This window comes from Episyrphus balteatus, chromosome 1 (genome assembly GCF_945859705.1).
Source record: "Episyrphus balteatus chromosome 1, idEpiBalt1.1, whole genome shotgun sequence".
In the NCBI taxonomy this organism is placed as follows: domain Eukaryota; kingdom Metazoa; phylum Arthropoda; class Insecta; order Diptera; family Syrphidae; genus Episyrphus; species Episyrphus balteatus.
Genome location: NC_079134.1, coordinates 9,921,103 through 9,938,578, shown reverse-complemented (window position 1 = coordinate 9,938,578; position 17,476 = coordinate 9,921,103). Strand labels below are relative to the sequence as shown.

At 31.6% G+C, this 17,476-nt stretch overlaps 2 protein-coding genes across 4 annotated transcripts; one reads left to right on the top strand and one right to left on the bottom strand.

Annotated features, from left to right (window-relative positions):
- Positions 1 to 1,045: 1,045 nt before the first annotated feature.
- Positions 1,046 to 8,278, bottom strand: LOC129917721 (N6-adenosine-methyltransferase non-catalytic subunit). Of its 2 annotated transcripts, XR_008772846.1 has the most exons (5): positions 8,091 to 8,278; positions 7,830 to 7,991; positions 7,430 to 7,772; positions 1,563 to 2,256; positions 1,046 to 1,433 (listed from the first exon to the last, which is right to left on the bottom strand). XR_008772846.1 is itself a non-coding variant. In XM_055997805.1 (4 exons), exons 1-4 carry the CDS (start codon positions 8,154 to 8,156, stop codon positions 1,646 to 1,648), a joined length of 1,182 nt encoding a protein of 393 aa, XP_055853780.1. In that variant the 5' UTR covers positions 8,157 to 8,278; the 3' UTR covers positions 1,559 to 1,645. The 2 variants fall into 2 exon arrangements, 1 of the variants encoding a protein (XP_055853780.1); XM_055997805.1 differs by lacking the exon at positions 1,046 to 1,433 and having other exon boundaries at positions 1,559 to 2,256.
- Positions 8,279 to 10,133: 1,855 nt separating this feature from the next.
- On the top strand, positions 10,134 to 15,696 carry LOC129905187 (protein mitoshell-like). Of its 2 annotated transcripts, none has more exons than XM_055980604.1 (7): positions 10,134 to 10,317; positions 10,421 to 10,570; positions 10,620 to 10,844; positions 13,822 to 14,395; positions 14,454 to 15,057; positions 15,117 to 15,260; positions 15,321 to 15,696. In XM_055980604.1, the coding sequence occupies exons 1-7, from the start codon at positions 10,299 to 10,301 to the stop codon at positions 15,465 to 15,467; spliced, it is 1,863 nt and encodes a 620-aa protein (XP_055836579.1). In that variant the 5' UTR covers positions 10,134 to 10,298; the 3' UTR covers positions 15,468 to 15,696. The 2 variants fall into 2 exon arrangements, with proteins under 2 accessions (XP_055836579.1, XP_055836578.1); XM_055980603.1 differs by having other exon boundaries at positions 13,819 to 14,395.
- The last annotated feature ends 1,780 nt before the right edge of the window (positions 15,697 to 17,476 follow it).

Here is a 17,476-nt window from a genome sequence, read left to right as displayed (position 1 = left end):
TACATTTCTCCTTCCCTATTCCCAAGCAGTCGAAATTCAAATTTCAAACATATGATTTCGGTTTTTTCTCTTTATCCTTTTAAAAAGATCAAAGTATTTTTCTCTTTCTTACAAACGTATTTTATTCCTTCATTCTACTTTCCAAAACTTGGAAAAAAGCTACCGCAGCGCACCCTAGTTAAAGGAAGCGGACCTAATAAATTCACTTTCATGATAGTACTATAGTTTCTATATACAAGGGACACAAGTAAACAAATATTTGAGATCTTTGAACATTTGTAGCTTTCGAGATTGCTTACTCACCCAAAAAGGTTTCTCTCCTCCAGTCATCCACAACAAGCAATCTAACTTATAACATTGTCTTTGAAGCAGAGCTTTAATTTTTCTCGCGTCTTCTTTGGTGGAATTTTTAGTTTTACTTTTCACAGTTTTTTGGATTATATTCCACATCTGTTTGCGGCCAATAGGGAGCTATCTCGAGAACACAAAAAATCGAATACTTCCTTTATTTCAAGCATAGGAACGAAAATATTCTCAAAAACATCCCACGGAATTTATTGCGGCATCGGCTTTTATTTGAAAGTAGTTTTTGTAAATGGATATTAATTTAGAGGAAGATTTACGACAGCAAAGTAAATTGGGGAAAAAAAGTATATTCAGATGAAACATAATTACCCCGGGCAAATCAAAATTGGGAGTTAAATTTTCAAACATCTAAAGATGGACTTTTTACTTACTAAAGAGTTGGAATCGGGTAGGGTTGTATTTGACCGTCATAATTGAAAACGACACTTTCATAAAATTGTGGCTTCATAAAATTGTGGCTTTACAAAGTGCGAATAATGTTTGATAAATCAAAAATTATGATCAGAAAAAGCGGCACTCAACTATTGCCTCAGCCGAATTCTTCATTGTATTTAATCCATCTATCTACTTACCATCTACACACTCGACAAACAGCAGGATGGACGGGACAAGATTTTGTAGAAATTTTCATTTTCCGCTAAACTGGTTCCTTGTTCAATTCGCATCGCATTCCCGAAAAACTTCTTCACAAAAAAAAGAGCATTTTTCAGGATTGTATTTACATTTCGCGTTAACATCGATTAATATTAACAATTTACATGAATGCATCTCTTTTCCGGACACGCTTTATATTGCTTGAAACATTTTGTATGAGCTATAACTAATTTGCGTACGACACTAAAAGTTAATGTTGTAATTTTTGTTTTCTTTTTAAGTCGAGCACTTTCAAAACATTGGTCATTTGGAAGAGAAGTGCAAACGATTAACTCACTTTTCAGTGTATTTTATTGATTTCGATCTTAGAGAAAGTATTAAAGTGAATAAAGAGCTTGTTCTCATCTTTTTGCAAAATGCCCATTGGGTGGCAGCACGACCGAAGCAAAACTATGTTTCAGTGAACTCTACAACTGAAAAAAGAAAAATAAATATTAATTTAAAACGTATATAGCCAGCTAAGGTTCTCAAGATTTTAGAAACATCAGTTCCTCATTTCTTCTGAGGAAGATTTTTCCGCGATCATAAAAACCTTAACTTACTTTTTTCTTATAGTATTTGTGTCAAGTGTATTTAAAATAGAATAATTTTTCCAAAAAAAAGTCAAGTATAATCAAATTAGAATCTATCTAGGTCTTCCACGTCCACGAGCAAATCCTCTACCGCGACCACGAATCACTTTGCTATTAGCCGGTGGACTTTTCGGTCGCAATGATTCAATTCTGCTAGTACATCCAGTAGCAGCACCTTCAGCAAAATACGATTGATACAATTCCGAATTGAAATTCGAATTAGTCAATTCGGGGCCAACAGTTAGCCAACCCGGACGGATACTTGAATCTCTTCCAAACAAATGCATTCTACGTCGTCCCAAACAAAAATGCTCAATTATATGAAATATTTCGATGGGTTTCTCAAAGCTGCCAAATTCTTCTTCTTCGGAAATGATGAGATCAATATCGACATTGGCATGAATGAAATCACCGTCAGTCGAACGACGAACAGTGCCCTTGATGCCCATCAAACAATGTTCCTTTGTACGTTGAAATACTGCTTTTGGTTCGAGAATCTTGGAATGTCCCGGTTTGTTAATGTTTGTTCGGATCCAACAGATATCTTCACAACGTCGAAAGCCCCATTTTTTCAAACAGTTTCTTCCCATATCAAGACCTTCGGAACTACCACACCAAAGGAATACAAAACTACGGTGAGCTGCTACTTCTCCCACATCTAGACCTGAAATTAAGACATATTTGAGTAAGAATTGAGATATATTTGGGTAGGAACAACTTTAGAGGAGTGCAGTAAAGGATAAAATTTGTAAAATCTCGGAATCCAGGGAAAGTCAATAAATCTTTATAACTAGTGTTGTGCTGTATTTTTAAAAGCTCAAAGAAAGTTAAAAACGAATTGCCGCTCTCGATTACAATTTTAACAACCGTTTATTGAAAAATAAGTACAGCTGAGACATTTCGTATGAAAACGTTCAATTACTGCCTCATTTTATAATTTTTATATTAAAGATACCTTTTTGTTTGAAACAGGGTTTTTCAAAACAACACTTTTTTGAAAGCCCTCTTATTTTGAGTGTATCTAGCTGCATAAATATATTTTTGTATTAAAAAAAATAGATATATTAACAGACCCATTTTTATGAAAAACTCATGTTTGAAAAAAGTGGGTTACGTCACTATTGTTCTCATAGCCTCATTTATCCCTGATCAAAATCTGGTATTTTTACTGATTTTTTGTGGTTTTTGACTGACTCCAGAAATTCGGATATTATGTGTACCTACGTGGCTGGTACCAACCAAATAATAAATATACATACATACATACTATTTAATAAAATAATCTTTAAATATCGCGATAGATGTCCTCGTTATGCCACAGTTTTAAGCTCAAAGTTTTAATTTTTGAATGATGACTGTGAGAGGTTTAGACTATATATAGAAAAATGAAACTTACTGTGTATTTAGTTTGAATCCTGAACTATTGGTCCTGAGAATTTTTTATTTGCTTATCTTCCAATTTTACCGCTTGTTTAAAAAAACCCTATAAAAAGCAATATAAACCCCTATTTAATGCTATGATTTACTATGACTACTTGAGATAGAAATGTGAAATTTACTGTATTCTAAGCTGTAATTCCCGTTTTTTGATTCATATATCAATTAAGTTTAACGCTTGTTTAAAAAAAAAAAAACAACTAAAACACGAAAAAAGTCAAATGAAATGTTTGGCATGAGAGAGAAACGTGAAATTGGCATTGTATTTAATTCGTATTCTTAGCTGTAAATATTGGAATTTTTGATATTGTATTCCCATTCTTCTTGTCAGCCTCAGTCTTTTAAGTATAAAGCTTGTTTAAATAAAACTAAAACACCAAAAACTTTTAAAACGCCGAAAGTATCTACAATTAGGAGCAAAAAACACAGTCAAATAAATTTGTACATTAAAAACAAAAATTGCAATGGATAAAATATTTCTTCTTCAGTCTCATGGTCTCATTTTAAGGCTTGAATTTTTTACTTTGAATTGTTGGTAAGCATAAAAATGTAGACCATAGTAGTAGCGCTATCTGTCAATAAATTTCACTTCATTTTTTTTAATGTTAAATTTTCCAAATACTCCCTGTTTCAATTTCAGTTTTTTTTCCTTACATACTTCGCTTGTGCTGATTGGATCTTTATAAAGTGAACAAATTTTTGATTTTTTAGCATTGACTTAAAGCTTTTGCTTCAAGCTTTTCAATGGCGCCATTAATATTCATGTATGTCAATTATATCCTGGTCAATTATCGTTTTTACAGAACGCAAAGTTTGATTCCATTTTTTCCTCCTAAGTATATTTCTTGATGAATTCTTGGATATCAATCAATTTTTATTTATAAAGACAACCTTTTTCAAAGAAGGAAAACAGTTATTTTAGAAATCGAAACGATTTGATTTAAAGAAATTTCTTCATAACCTCAAAAGTAGCCAAAATTAATTTTTTAATTTTCTAATGGTAATATTTCGGGCTCGAGTTCAACACACCGAAAAAATTTGAAAAATAATAGTTAAGTTTCCACAACAACAAAATAAGTATAATTTTGTAAACTAGTGTTATGGTTCTGCCTTTAGACTGATGTCCCCTTTTTTTTCCCCTCACCACCCCTTATCATTAAACAGTTCTTTGAGACCCAAGATCAAGTTTGTAACAGTTCTCCTTTTTAAAATATAACTTTAAACTAATATAAATATAGAAAAAAATCCGAAAAATAATAATTATAACGTCGGTTCAAAGGAAAAACTTAAATTCACCGCTCTAGGGCATAGGAATTTAATCCAAGGTGTACTAACCCAATTCCAGGTATAACGCGAAGAACATATTCTAGATTTTAATATTGCAGTCTGTTTCTAATTAGGCGTACAAAAACAGTTAAGTTCTTTTTGTATTTTTTGTTTTCAATTTTTAAAATAACTCTATTATTTCTAAATCTTAGTTGACTTAAGCCGTGCGACATATCGGCTTAAATCGACTAGTGAAAAGTCGGCATTAGTTGGCATAAAAAAAAAGAAATCAAGAAAAAATTAAATTAAAAAGTCAGACAAACTAGAAAAAAAAAACAATAAAACATAAATAAAAATCATTTTAAATTACTTGCGCGCCGACTTTTAGGTAAAGCATTTGATCCTACTCTTTTATGTATATTTATATTATTTTGAACATTTTTTGGTAAACTTCTTTGGATTCATAAAATGCGTTGAAAGACCCATGTTCTTATCATATCACTAAAGGATACGTCCTTCAAGTAAATGACCGGTTTAATTGCAGTTAATTTTTACATTAATTATATAGGTATTTTTAGCAAAGAATAGAAAAACCGACATCTTTCTCATAGATGCCATAGTCAGAACTGGACCAAATTAAAGTAGGAAGCGCCAGCTTTTAATACAAAAAGAATTATTAATAAAAAAGAAACATCAAAATCGGATTACCAGTGGATTGTTCTGAAGTAACAAACATAAACCAAAAAAAACACTGTCGAATATTGAACACTTCTCCTTTTTTGTAGTAAAATAACCATCGTCTTAAGGAGGAGTGTTAGAATTACTCTATTCAGACGTTGTTCTAAATCTACTGTACTTAACTAGTACTGTGTTACATTCATAAATATTTTATGTATATGTATTTGATTTGTTAAAATAAATTTATATTATTACTTCTTAGAGCCAATTTTTCAATCTTCTAATAAACAGTCAGTTAACTGTTCGACGAGTAAAATTATTAGGCTCATAAACAATCAGATAAAAACATTGAATTTTTCAATCAAGAATAATTTATTCTACAGAATAACAAAAAAAATTGTCAAATTCAAAAATATTTAAAATTAAACGTCATTTTTATTCATGATTGTTTTTGTTTTCTTGTTTTCCACTGTATTTTTTTTCAAAATTCTTTCAAAACAGCTTTGACAACTGACACAATATTTTTGTTGAGATTATTCCTTATGGCGTTTTCGATTGGCAGTCCGGAAGCGTCCGGAATCATTCTGAAAAAATTTTATTCACACAAAACTGTCAGTTTTGTACGAATAAAACGCTTTCAGAATGATTCCGGACGCTTCCGGACTGCCAATCGAAAACGCCATTAGAATAATTTTTATTCGTCTCTGAAAGAAGTAGATAGTTTTATTCTTAGGAATAAATGTAAAACTATGTGTTTTACAAGAAAGTTGTCTTTTACTTCGTTTAATTATATGTTTAACGATACATTCATATCTCGTGAAAATGATATATCTGTTCTCGGTGTGACATTTGATCGTAAACTCGAATTTATTCAGCATATCAACTCCATTACCAATAAAGCCAATTCTATTCTCGGTTGGATAAAGAGAGAGTCAAAACAATTTTCCGACCCTTATGTTACAAAACAGCTCTTTATATCTTTTGTTCGTCCCATTTTAGAATATGCCTGTCAAGTTTGGTCACCACACAATGAATGCCATAAAAATAGGCTTGAACAGGTACAAAGGCGATTTCTTAGATTTGCACTCAGAGGACTAGGTTGGAACAATCCTTATAATCTCCCACCTTACGAGAACAGACTTAGACTAATTGACTTACCTAGTCTTGAGAACAGACGTTCCTATCTATGTTTCGTGTTCATTGTAAAAATAATCAACGGTACAATAGACTCTTTGCACCTTCTGTCTAGTATTAACTTTAATATTCCTCAAAGAAACTTAAGGTATATACCGGACAGCATACATATTCCAAGCTATCGTACCAATTATGAACAATTCTCTCCATTAAATAAAATGTTTAAATTATTTAATATCTACAATAATAAGTACAACAATTTGTTTGATAAATCAATAACCAGTTCTTGTAAATTTAAATCAACATTTTTTCATTTGCAATTAATTAATTAAATAATATCTTTTCACACCTATGTTTATAAAATGTAATTGAATAACTAGCAATTTAGTTCTGTTTAATAAATAAATAAATAAATAAGCTATATCTGCTTGTTGAAAAAATGATTTTTTCTCTATCCTTAGGAATAAGTACTAACTGACTGTTTAACTGACTATTGAAAAATTGGCCCTTAGGTCCAATTTATTCACTCTCCATTATATTTAAAGTCCCCATTAAAAATAAAAAATCTGTCAAATCACATACAAAATTTAAAATTTCCCGTTTTTAATGGAGGCTTTAAATTTAATGGAGTGTGAATAAATTGGGCCTTAGAGCCAATTTTTCAATCTTCTAATAAACAGTCAGTTAACTGTTCGACCAATAAAATTATTAGGCTCATATACAATCAGATAAAAGCATTGAATTTTTCAATCAAGAATAATTTATTCTACAGAATAACAAAAAAAAATTGCCAAATTCAAAAATATTTAAAATTAAACGTCATTTTCATTCATGATTGTTTTTGTTTTCTTGTGTTCCACTTTATTTTTTTCAAAATTCTTTCAAAACAGCTTTGACAACTGACACAATATTTTTGTTGAGATCATTCCTTAGAATAATTTTTATTCGTCTCTGAAAGAAGCAGATAGTTTTATTCCTAGGAATAAGCTATATCTGCTTGTTGAAAAATTGATTTTTTCTCTATCCTTAGGAATAAGTACTAACTGACTGTTTAACTGACTATTGAAAAATTGGCCCTTAATCAATTATCAAGAGAATATTATATTATATTATGACCATTTCCATAAAAAACTCAATTTTACAAATTTTAAAGTTAGTGAGTTTTTCCTTTGAGTCGACGATACACAAAAATCATTAAAAATTAAGAGCGGACAAAAATTTTGTTAGTGTACCTATGAAAATATAAAGATCCATTGACTTTACCTTGTTTCCGAGGTATAAATCTTACGACACTTCACTACTTGTTAGTTCCATTTACTTACTGAGAATCTCATCCCAATTCCAATAAACTCGTGGAGCTCCCCCAACAGTTGCCACTGTTGCCGCACCTCGAGCATATTCCTCAAGCGGTGGTTCAATTAGAATAACATCGAACTTACTACCAAGAGTCTTCAAGTCCAATGTCTTGACATCAGCTTTAAGATACATAGGAGCAGTGGCAGTTTCCGATATCAGTTCATCTTTCAGACGAATAAGTTCCCTTAGTTTGGGATATTCTTCGAAACGGTCGGCCAAACCAACGTCACGAATAAAGTTTTGTGGCCTTTGACCAGTATCAACAAAATGCTGGCAGTAATCGTTGTGTGGGTTGGATGATTGGGTGCCCTAATTTATGCATACATTTCTATAAATTTCTTTCTTTCATTTAAATGATTATTTTACCTTCAAAAATGTCGACGAATCACGATAAATAATTTCAGCTTGAGGTTTTTTTGATGATGGACCTGGACTTTCGTTGTCATCATCACGATTGGAACGTTGACTGCCGGCTTCTTCAACTGTGCCAAGGACAATCTTTAGTTCATCGACACTAGAAAGGCCAAGCTGTTTGGTAGTAAAACAACAACAACAACAAAAAAAAACACGATATACACAAGTTAATTTGATTGAGTGGAAAAAAAGTGTTTTTATGGAGAAACTTACCGTTTGAGCAAGTAGCTGTTTACGTTTGCGGGAACGTTCTTGTGAGCTTTTTAATATATCACTCATTTTGTGTATAAAATTGAATTAATTAAAGGAGTTTTTCTTAAATTTTCATCGGCGTCTATTTTAACTTTTTTATTACTTGTCGTCCGAAAGAAAAAATGTTTGACAAATTACTTTTTTTTTCGCAGTGACATTTGAAAAGATGCGGCGAATTCAAAAGTTGAGTTAAGGGTAAGTTAACACTTACATCGAAAGGAAGGGACATAAGGCGTAGCTCACAGTTCAAAATGGATGCTGGGAAAAATAAATTGAATTTCTTCCAATAGGGGGTTCACATTGACTAACTTACCGGACAGACCAGCCGCCATTTGGTCTGATCTGATGCTGTTTTGATAATGTAACACCCATCCTTAGAGGATATAATATATGGAGTGCTGGTGCTGTTAGTTCAGTGAAGCTTTTATAGAGGGCTCTAGTTTCTCTAAGTTTTTCGATGAGTTTATGTCTCCATTTTATTTTCATTTGATGGCTGTCATCAACAAGCGTGTTTATTTACAGCTGCGGAACCGGACTTCTCATTGAAAAACGAAGAAAGAAAGAGATGAAAGATAATCAGCGTCGACAGCGATCCATATATTATATCCTCTAAGCACCCATCCGACAGCCAATCCGGTTTGCCGGATGGTTTTCAAAAAAATTTGATTTTTTGGTGGTCGGACGGACTTCCCGACTAACAAATTTGCTCCTATAAAGCCTTACAGGGGTGTTAATGTTTCTCCTGTAAAGCTTTATAGAAGGGATAATGTTTGTTGGGATGTTAGTCGATATGTCTGTCACTCATTTTGTGACAGTTTTTCTCACCACAAAATTAAAAACAATAATGCAGAAAGCTTATTTTTTGGTTTAAAAAACAATTTTTGTATTTTTTTCCAAAAACAAATAGCGCTAGAGAGAAATAAAAATTTTTTACTTTTGTAAATTTCCCACTTTTTCACTTTTTAGGTCATTGTAGTTAAGGCTTAAGCCTGGTACGCTGCTCGCGCTAAATTTTAGCCGAGATAAAATTCCCATACAAGTTATCGATAACTTGTATGGGATCCATTTTATCTCGGCTAAAAATTTTCGATAATTTGTATGGGAGCTAAAATTTAGCGCGAGCAGCGTACCAGGCTTTAAGCTTTAAAACAAAACCAAAAAATAATTAAATTTTTGTTTGAAAAATTTAGTTTCGTATCATAGTCAGTAGCCTCATGGACGTATTATATATGGACTTCTAGTTACGTTATAAAAATGGTTCAACCAAATACAAAAAGACTCTAGCTCCAAGTTCACACCTTTCGGGAACTACGGAGATAATTTTTGACGTTTGTTTCGGGGAAATTTTGTCAATAAATAAAATAATAGTGTTCAAGGGATGATCTTCAAAAATTCCCCATAAAAACCGAAAATTTCCTTTTTGTTTTAACTAATAAGGAATTTCTAAAATCTATCTATTTTCTCTTCATTGCAACAGAGAAAATGTGAGGTTGGAAACGAAAATATGATTTCTTAGCAGAAATTCCACACAACTTGGCTGAAATTGTTAAATCCTTGAATTTTAGCTTGGCTAAATTTTGGAGACAATTTTGTATGGGAGGTAAAATTTAACTCGATCTGCGTACTACCCTGCAATTCAAACCTCAGTAATTTAGGGGAAAATACAACCACCTACAGAGTCTACTTTGTAGATGTATGTGTTTCCTTATTTACCAAAATCTCTCCCCTCAAAAAATTATAGTTTTGTGTCTCTTGAAAAAATAAAATCTTCTTTGGTAAATGGGAGGAAAAGAGCGCGATGTATGCAATGCACAAAGTTTTGTCTCTTTTGTAATACGTCCATGAGTAGCGTACTAGACTTAAGGGATTAAAGTACCACAACCCTATAAAGTGGCATCACTGATTAAAAATTCCAGCGAATTCCACCCTTTTCAAATTGACAAATCATGAACGGCCATGAAAAACATACAAAAAAAAAATATGGCTATTCGCCGCTTTCCTTTTTCCTTCCGTTAACCAAGGTGGTTTGTTTATATTTACATTTAAAATAAAATTTATTTCTAGCTTATTTATTAAAATTTTTACAATTTTTATTATCTCAACATCCTTGGTCATTTAATAATATTTCCACAAACATCACTTAACTAGAAAAACTACCCCTAAAATAGTATGTTTGAAACAAAACTCCGTAAGCAAATCTCTTGTAAACAAAAAAATTACTGTTTCTTCCCCAAGTGGTACAGTCCCGATTGTAGAAAGTAACAAAAATGCCTCCCTCTCTCTATTCACAGCTCGTAAAATTATTGGCATGCAAAGAAAACCTATTATAAACACTAGCTACACCCCAGAAGCTCTTGATGAATTTTTGCATGGTTATAAAGGTGCATACGCAGATGAAGTTCGAAAAGAACAAACAAAGTGGCCACCATCTTTAGTTAAAGGTATGCCAAAAGTAAGAAAAACTTAGTCTTAAACTAATATCCAATTTAGATATAAACTATATATGGCCATCACAAGTTATTTTGCAACCCAGTTCGTCTAATGGACAGACAATTACCCTCGATGTGAAATCATATCGAAATGATAATTCCAATCAAACAAGTACAAAGTCATTGAATCAAATTGATCATGTCAATGATGATTCAATGAATTGCAGAAGACTATCTGCACTCGAAATAAGTAAAAACTTTGAACGTCTCAAAGTTAAAACCAAAGGTAAGTTATAGGCAGGCCGGCCACTGCAGAAACTATCAACTCATTGAGCTAAAGAAGATTTCAAATTGGAAGTAAAAGAAGGGTATTAGTAGTTAGAAAAACCGCAGGTCTTGCCGTCCACATCCTGGCACGATTGGCGTGGTAAAGTGCAAAGTGCATATTGGTGTCAAATTAAAGGTAATACCATCTTCTTCTCAAATTAAGACGTTTTCCGGGGCAGAGGTTTTCAGTTTCAAAACGCAGCCTGTTTTAAGGTTAGAAGCAGAGGCGTACATTCCCCGGGTCCCCCAATATGAATCACTTAAAACATAATAGGTACAAATAATGGGGAGAAATGCATTTGGCTAGCCATACAATTCTTGGGGGCCCCGGTACCATAATTGGCCCCATGGAAAAATTCAATGTATTATTTCAATTTCAAAACTTTTTCTTGCAAATAGGAGTCCACATTTAAATAGTGTTTAGAGAAAAACAAAAATATTTATATGGTTAGAGCCAATTTTTCAATCTTCTAATAAACAGTCAGTTAACTGTTCGACGAATAAAGTTATTAGGCTCATAAACAATCAGATAAAAACATTGAATTTTTCAATCAAGAATAATTTATTCTACAGAATAACAAAAAAAATTTGTCAAATTCAAAAATATATAAAATTAAACGTCATTTTTATTCATGATTGTTTATGTTTTCTTGTGTTCCACTGTATTTTTTTCAAAATTCTTTCAAAACAGCTTTGACAACTGACATAATATTTTTATTGAGATTATTCCTTAGAATAATTTTTATTCGTCTCTGAAAGAAGCAGATAGTTTTATTCATAGAAATAAGCTATACCTGCCTGTTGGAAAATTGATATTTTCCCTATCCTTAGGAATAAGTACTAACTGACTATTTAACTGACTATTGAAAAATTGGCCCTAAAAACCATATTCTGTAGTCTTGAATTTCAGGGGCCTAAGGAATTAAATAGGATGTATTGATAGCAAACAAATACTACCTATTTAAAGGGTTTTCTGTTGGTCATTTGCAACATGCTTTCTTGTGACCGTATGAAGAACTAGAGAACAACCTGAACCAAAATTCATAACTTTAATGTTTCACAGTCGTTCTTCAGAAAGTTATTTCGTTTTATATAAAAATTTCAGCTAATTTTTCTTAAAATGTATTATTCCACTATCTATTTCTTTTAAATACAAATTTTTGATCATACATTCTCGTAAAAGAAATAAAGCGGCCGGAACTAAAGTCTTGTCCCAAGACCCCAACAGCTCAACGTACGCCTCTGGTTAGAAGCGATGGAAGTGAGTTTTTTTTTTTCACATCTATCGTAGTGATTTGAAACACGATCAAACGAAAAAGTGACATGGAAAATCAATTTATTATAACTTTTTTGTTTTAATAAATAGATGAATGAAATTTATACTGTAGATAGGTAGAACAAACTATAGTTGTACAAAATTTAAATTAATTTCATATTCAAAATCCTGGGATAACGGTGAAAAGATGTTCTTTTCCTAAACACGTTATATCTTTTGGTCTAGAAATTTGATTTAACTTTAATACGCATGCTCTTCAAGTTACACAATCTTAAATTGAAAAACTTGAAAAATACCTCAAAACACCTGTGTAGATCTGTTGCCGATGACCAACCACCAGTGTAGGAAGTACCGTAATCTCAGTTTGAAATTTCGACATGGTTGGCTTTAAAAAATTCTTACTTTTTTTGTAGGCATCGTAGAAATATGATTGAGGCGTCATATAAAAGGTAAAATAATAATCTTTCAGATGATATAAAATTTATTTTAGGTTGTCATTTAAATAAATGGATTTAATATTGTTAGAAGAGAAAAAAGATTGATTTTTTTTTTTTGCTTTTTTTGATGAAAACTGATTGGGTTCAAAAAATTCTAGCTCTTTTTGTAGATGTGGGGCAGATATGATAAAAAAAATATTTAAAGCTTAAATAAACAACTTTTCATATGATAGAATATATATATATTTTTTTTTTTTCAAGAAAAATGAGTTTTTAAGGTTTCACTTCTACCATGCGTGAATTGTACACATGATTTTTTTTATATGCTGGTCGATGAGTTAAGAAATTTTTTCGCTATAAAATAAAAATAAGAGTCATTAGCATTTAAATACAAAACGGCCTTTTGGGAAAAGCTTGATGGATTCTTAACAACGACCCAAAGTATATGCAAAACTACAAATTATTCAGGAAAAAGTCTCAAATAATACGCTGCGCCCTGGCTTCGATCCGGCAGATCTCTAAATTTTGAAAGATGTTACATATTGATATTAACTTTATTTTGACATCACTAATTCTTTAATGAATACATATTAATAACACTTGCGTACCACCTTTTGTCTAATTTTCCCTTGTATTCTAATAAATAAAAAAAATATTTTATGTGTACAAAAAAACACTACCAACAAATAGCATAAGAAACTTCTATGCCAGGAAGGTACTTAGCCTTACCTTCGATTTGCTATCAACAAAACTCCTTAACTCTTCCACGAAAACCACCAAAAACAGAACTTTAGCCAAAAACTCATGTTTAGCGCTTCTAACCTTAAAAAGGTATGCATAACAAAACTGCCAGGCCTCTGAATTTTGATAGCTGACAATATTACCTTTAATTTGACACCAATATCGTCTTTATCTTCTATGAGATGCACAACGCACTTTACCACGCCAATCGTGCCAGGATGCGGACGGGAAAACCTGGGGTCGAATTACGGCACACGATTACGATCATACGTTAACGTTTTGACTATTTCTGTCTCTATTTAATTATTAGAAAACGATAGGGACACATAGCAACCATTCGTTAACGAACGTATGCCGTAATTCGACCCCTGTAGTTTTAAAAATTTTTTTTAGCTCGATGAGTTGAACGTTTTTGCCGTAGCCGACCGGTCTATTAGGTTTTAATAAAAAAAAGTCAATGACTAACCAATTTCTTTCAGAAGCTCCACAATTCCCCACAACTTCCTCCTTAGAAACTCATAAAAACGATCAATCGAATATTAAACAAGTTTCCGATGAGAAAGAGAAACTAACCACTTCTCACGATTCCATGAAAGCACTTTGCTTATCCTGTGCTGATGATGGCGAGAAAATCGCTCGCATCCACTGCTATCGTCCATTCTTCAAGAAGATCGATGGTCTGTGTGATCGCATTAAGCAGGACTTAATCCATCATGACAGTGTCATTCCACATATTAACTCCCATGGCAATGTGTGGGCCATAAAAGATCTTGTCTTCGTTTGTACTCGAATAATCAATGCATGGAACATAACCAGAGGATATGTTTATGATCCTTCTGAGGGTTTGAACAAAGTCCGATCATCTTTGAATCCCGACTTTATACCAAGTTTCGTTGCATGGCAGGAAGCCACATCAAAATTCATTGAGAATCTTATGATGTCATTTCTGAGTCTTGATATTTGGGTTCATACTCCAAATAATACGCTTAAAAGATTGGAATTTCAGAAAAAATTGGATGCATTTATGGAAAGTATGTTGAAGCAGACAAAATCTTGGTAAGTAAAGATGATTACCTTCTTTTTTCAGTATTTCATTTCTTATCACATTGCTCAGTTACTCCACCCAACGACGCAAAAATCAAGACAATCAATATTGGGAGCAATGTGGTTGTGATCCATGTAAAATGGTTTTATCCAGCCAATCTACCCATGATGCCTTATTGGAACTCTGTATTGTTTGTACTGAATATGGAGAAAAAGTCGCCCAAAACTACAATAGTCGTGCATTCTTCAAAAAGATCGACACTTTGTGCAGTCGTACTCGATTTGAATTGATGCATTGTGACAATGCTTTGTCCAATCTTAACTCCCAAGGCATTGTCTGGGCAATTAAGGAATTGATATTCTCTACGACCAGAATAATAAATGCATGGAATATAGCCAAAAGTTATGTGTATGATTCTTCAGAGGGTTTGGATAAAGTTAGAGCTGGTTTAAGTGGGCAATTTGTTTCGAGCTTTAACACTTGGCAGGAAACCACAAAGGTGTTTTTGGAGAATTCACGAATGTCTTTTATAAAACTAGATAATCTTGCACATATTGAAAGTAATAACTTTAAAAAAGATGATGCTTCAAAATTGATGAAGGTTTTTAAAGATCAGTTGCAGCAATTGAAAAGCTCAGAGGTGTTTTTTAGGACACTCTTCTGTCGGAATTATGTATGTCTAAAAGAAGGGATTCAAATATTTATGATTACATTTAATACTTTTCCTAATAGTTTCCAGATTTTATAGAGCAGACTCCTGACTTTCTGGATATTCGTTCGATTGTCAATAAACTCCATAATGGTGGTTATGGACATATATTTGAGGTTGTCCACGATGTTCGTTTTACTATAAATCAAGTGAAAAAGTACCTAATGGCAAGTGATATTCATTTTTCTATATTTTACCTTTAATTTATTTAATTATTTATTTTTTAGAGAAATATCGATCCAAATCTAGATCGAGCAGTTAATGATTTTCAAGCAGATGTTGAGAAGATTCTTGCTCAAAAGACATTTAAAAAGTATCAATTTGATCATATTGAAGGGAGACCAAATGAGATACTTTTATATTACAATATTTGATTATTATTATAAGGATTTTTTCTTTCTTGTCTTAAGCTATATGAATCATATTTTTATGTTTAATGTTTTTGTGAATTGAATTGAGTGTGAAATGTGTGTTTATTGTATTAGATTTTTAAGAAATAATTCTACTTTCTACATACCTGTGTGAGAATGAAGATTTTGAATGAATTTTATGTGAAATATTTGTGTGGAATGTTTGTCTTTTTGAAAAACACACAGCAATACAGTGAAGATATTTTTAAATAAATATTTTTTATAAGAAATGTTATTTTATGAAGAATAAAATTTAAATTTTGTATACTATCTGTATGTCCACCTGTTTTTTTAAAGAATTGAAATTAAACAATTTCATGAATTCATGTTTAGTCAGTGTCAGTGCATTTCCGAGAATTTTAGGAGAGGAGAAATTCTTGGAAAAACAAAACCGTTTTTTTTTGCTGGCAGGTATTTAGGGTTTGTTTGATTTAATATGTATTTTGTTTGTATTTATTTAACTTTATGTTAGCCGTGTTCATTTTTTCATGTTTTTAAATGGAACTGAGAACTGACAGTTGTGAAGTTCCCAAAAATGGCAAAGACAAAACTCACTTGCTGAAACGTTTGATGAAATTCACAGATACAGAATTGTGAGGTTGGTCAAAGATGGGTTTTAATCAATTTTCTTATGAATTTATTTTTTAGCGTGTTGTATGAAATTTTCCTGTTACAAAAATAGTAGGTACTTGTTTTTAGAAATTGACAACTGTCAAATGTCCTTGTCATTAAAACTGGCAAGCAAAAAATGGTCGGTTTTTGGCCATTAGCTTTTTTTTTACTTGCGAGTTTGAGATTTTATAGAGAATGTCAAATAAGTAGATTTCGCTAATATATCTGTGTAGATGTACTCCGAGCGTTCTATGTCCATTGAACAATTTTCTTCAAACTTAATAGTTAATAGCTTTGGATAATTCATTCTAGAGGGAAAATTTGAGAATTTTGTTTAAAACCAAAACTAGTATACCTCATACATATATATGTACCTATTGGAAATATAAAAGTTTATTTTTGTTTCAAGAACGGCCGTAACGATTTCGTTTAAAATTTTTGTGAATAATTAGGTATTTATAAAATAACCAATATGATGATATACTTTTGTGATAAAAAATATTAATAATAAAATTTACTATTTCTGAATTTCTCGCAAACTATTTAGACGTTTTCAACTAAAGTTTTTGTAAAGAAACTTTTGATTACTGTTGGCCACTCTTTGCAAAAGTACAAGAGTGAAAATATTTTTTCTCACTAGCGCAATTATCTAATTTGTAAAAAAAAGTATACAAAATGTTTTTTAGACCAAAAAATAATTTTTGTTATTTGTTCATTTCGGGCAATCATCAAAAAATCAGTTAGAAAATTTTCATTCTGTACCTTATCACTTTTTAGGTCAATGTCGTTTTCACTTCAGCCCAAATGAGATATTTTCGCAAATCTAGGTCTGTTCAGATATCAAATTCTATTTTTTTTTCTTTACGATTTGACACTCGAAATGAGATAATTTGCGTAACTATCTCATTTTGGGCTATAGTGAAAACGGCTGTGAGGGTTTATACTAAAATTATACAAAAAAAAAAAAAACATTTTCGGATTTAAAATTAACTCTTGTTTTTCGAATAATAAAGATTTTGAGAGTGGGTGAATGGATTTTTTTTTAAATTTTGTATTTAAGTTTTGATTACTTTTGTCCTACAAATGACACCCTTATTTTTTCTTGAAAAATGATAGAATATTTTTAAAATATAAAAAATACTTTGTTTAAATTGTTTTTAACGGTTTTCATTTTTTTTTTACTAAACATTAATTTAATACTAGAAAATGAAAAAACGTACTTGCCTCTTTTTGTCGTCAGAATCATTAAAATGCTCTTAAAGATATTCTAAAAACATATCTCATTTTATTTTTTTATTTTTACTTTTTTTACCCTTTACCCTAGGGCCCAGTCAAAGCTATCATTGGATTGCACCACTGAA

Bases quoted from the DNA above. Each gene is read 5' to 3' on its own strand.
- LOC129917721 (XM_055997805.1), bottom strand. From the start codon at position 8,156: ATGAGTGATATATTAAAAAGCTCACAAGAACGTTCCCGCAAACGTAAA. The intron at 7,992-8,090 runs GTAAGTTTCTCC...ACTACCAAACAG, and splicing joins AACAGCTACTTGCTCAAACG to CTTGGCCTTTCTAGTGTCGA. The intron at 2,257-7,429 runs GTAAGTAAATGG...TCTTAATTTCAG, and splicing joins GAATTGGGATGAGATTCTCA to GTCTAGATGTGGGAGAAGTA.
- LOC129905187 (XM_055980603.1), top strand. The intron at 10,571-10,619 runs GTATGCCAAAAG...TATCCAATTTAG, and splicing joins GCCACCATCTTTAGTTAAAG to ATATAAACTATATATGGCCA. The intron at 10,845-13,818 runs GTAAGTTATAGG...AATTTCTTTCAG, and splicing joins TCTCAAAGTTAAAACCAAAG to AAGCTCCACAATTCCCCACA.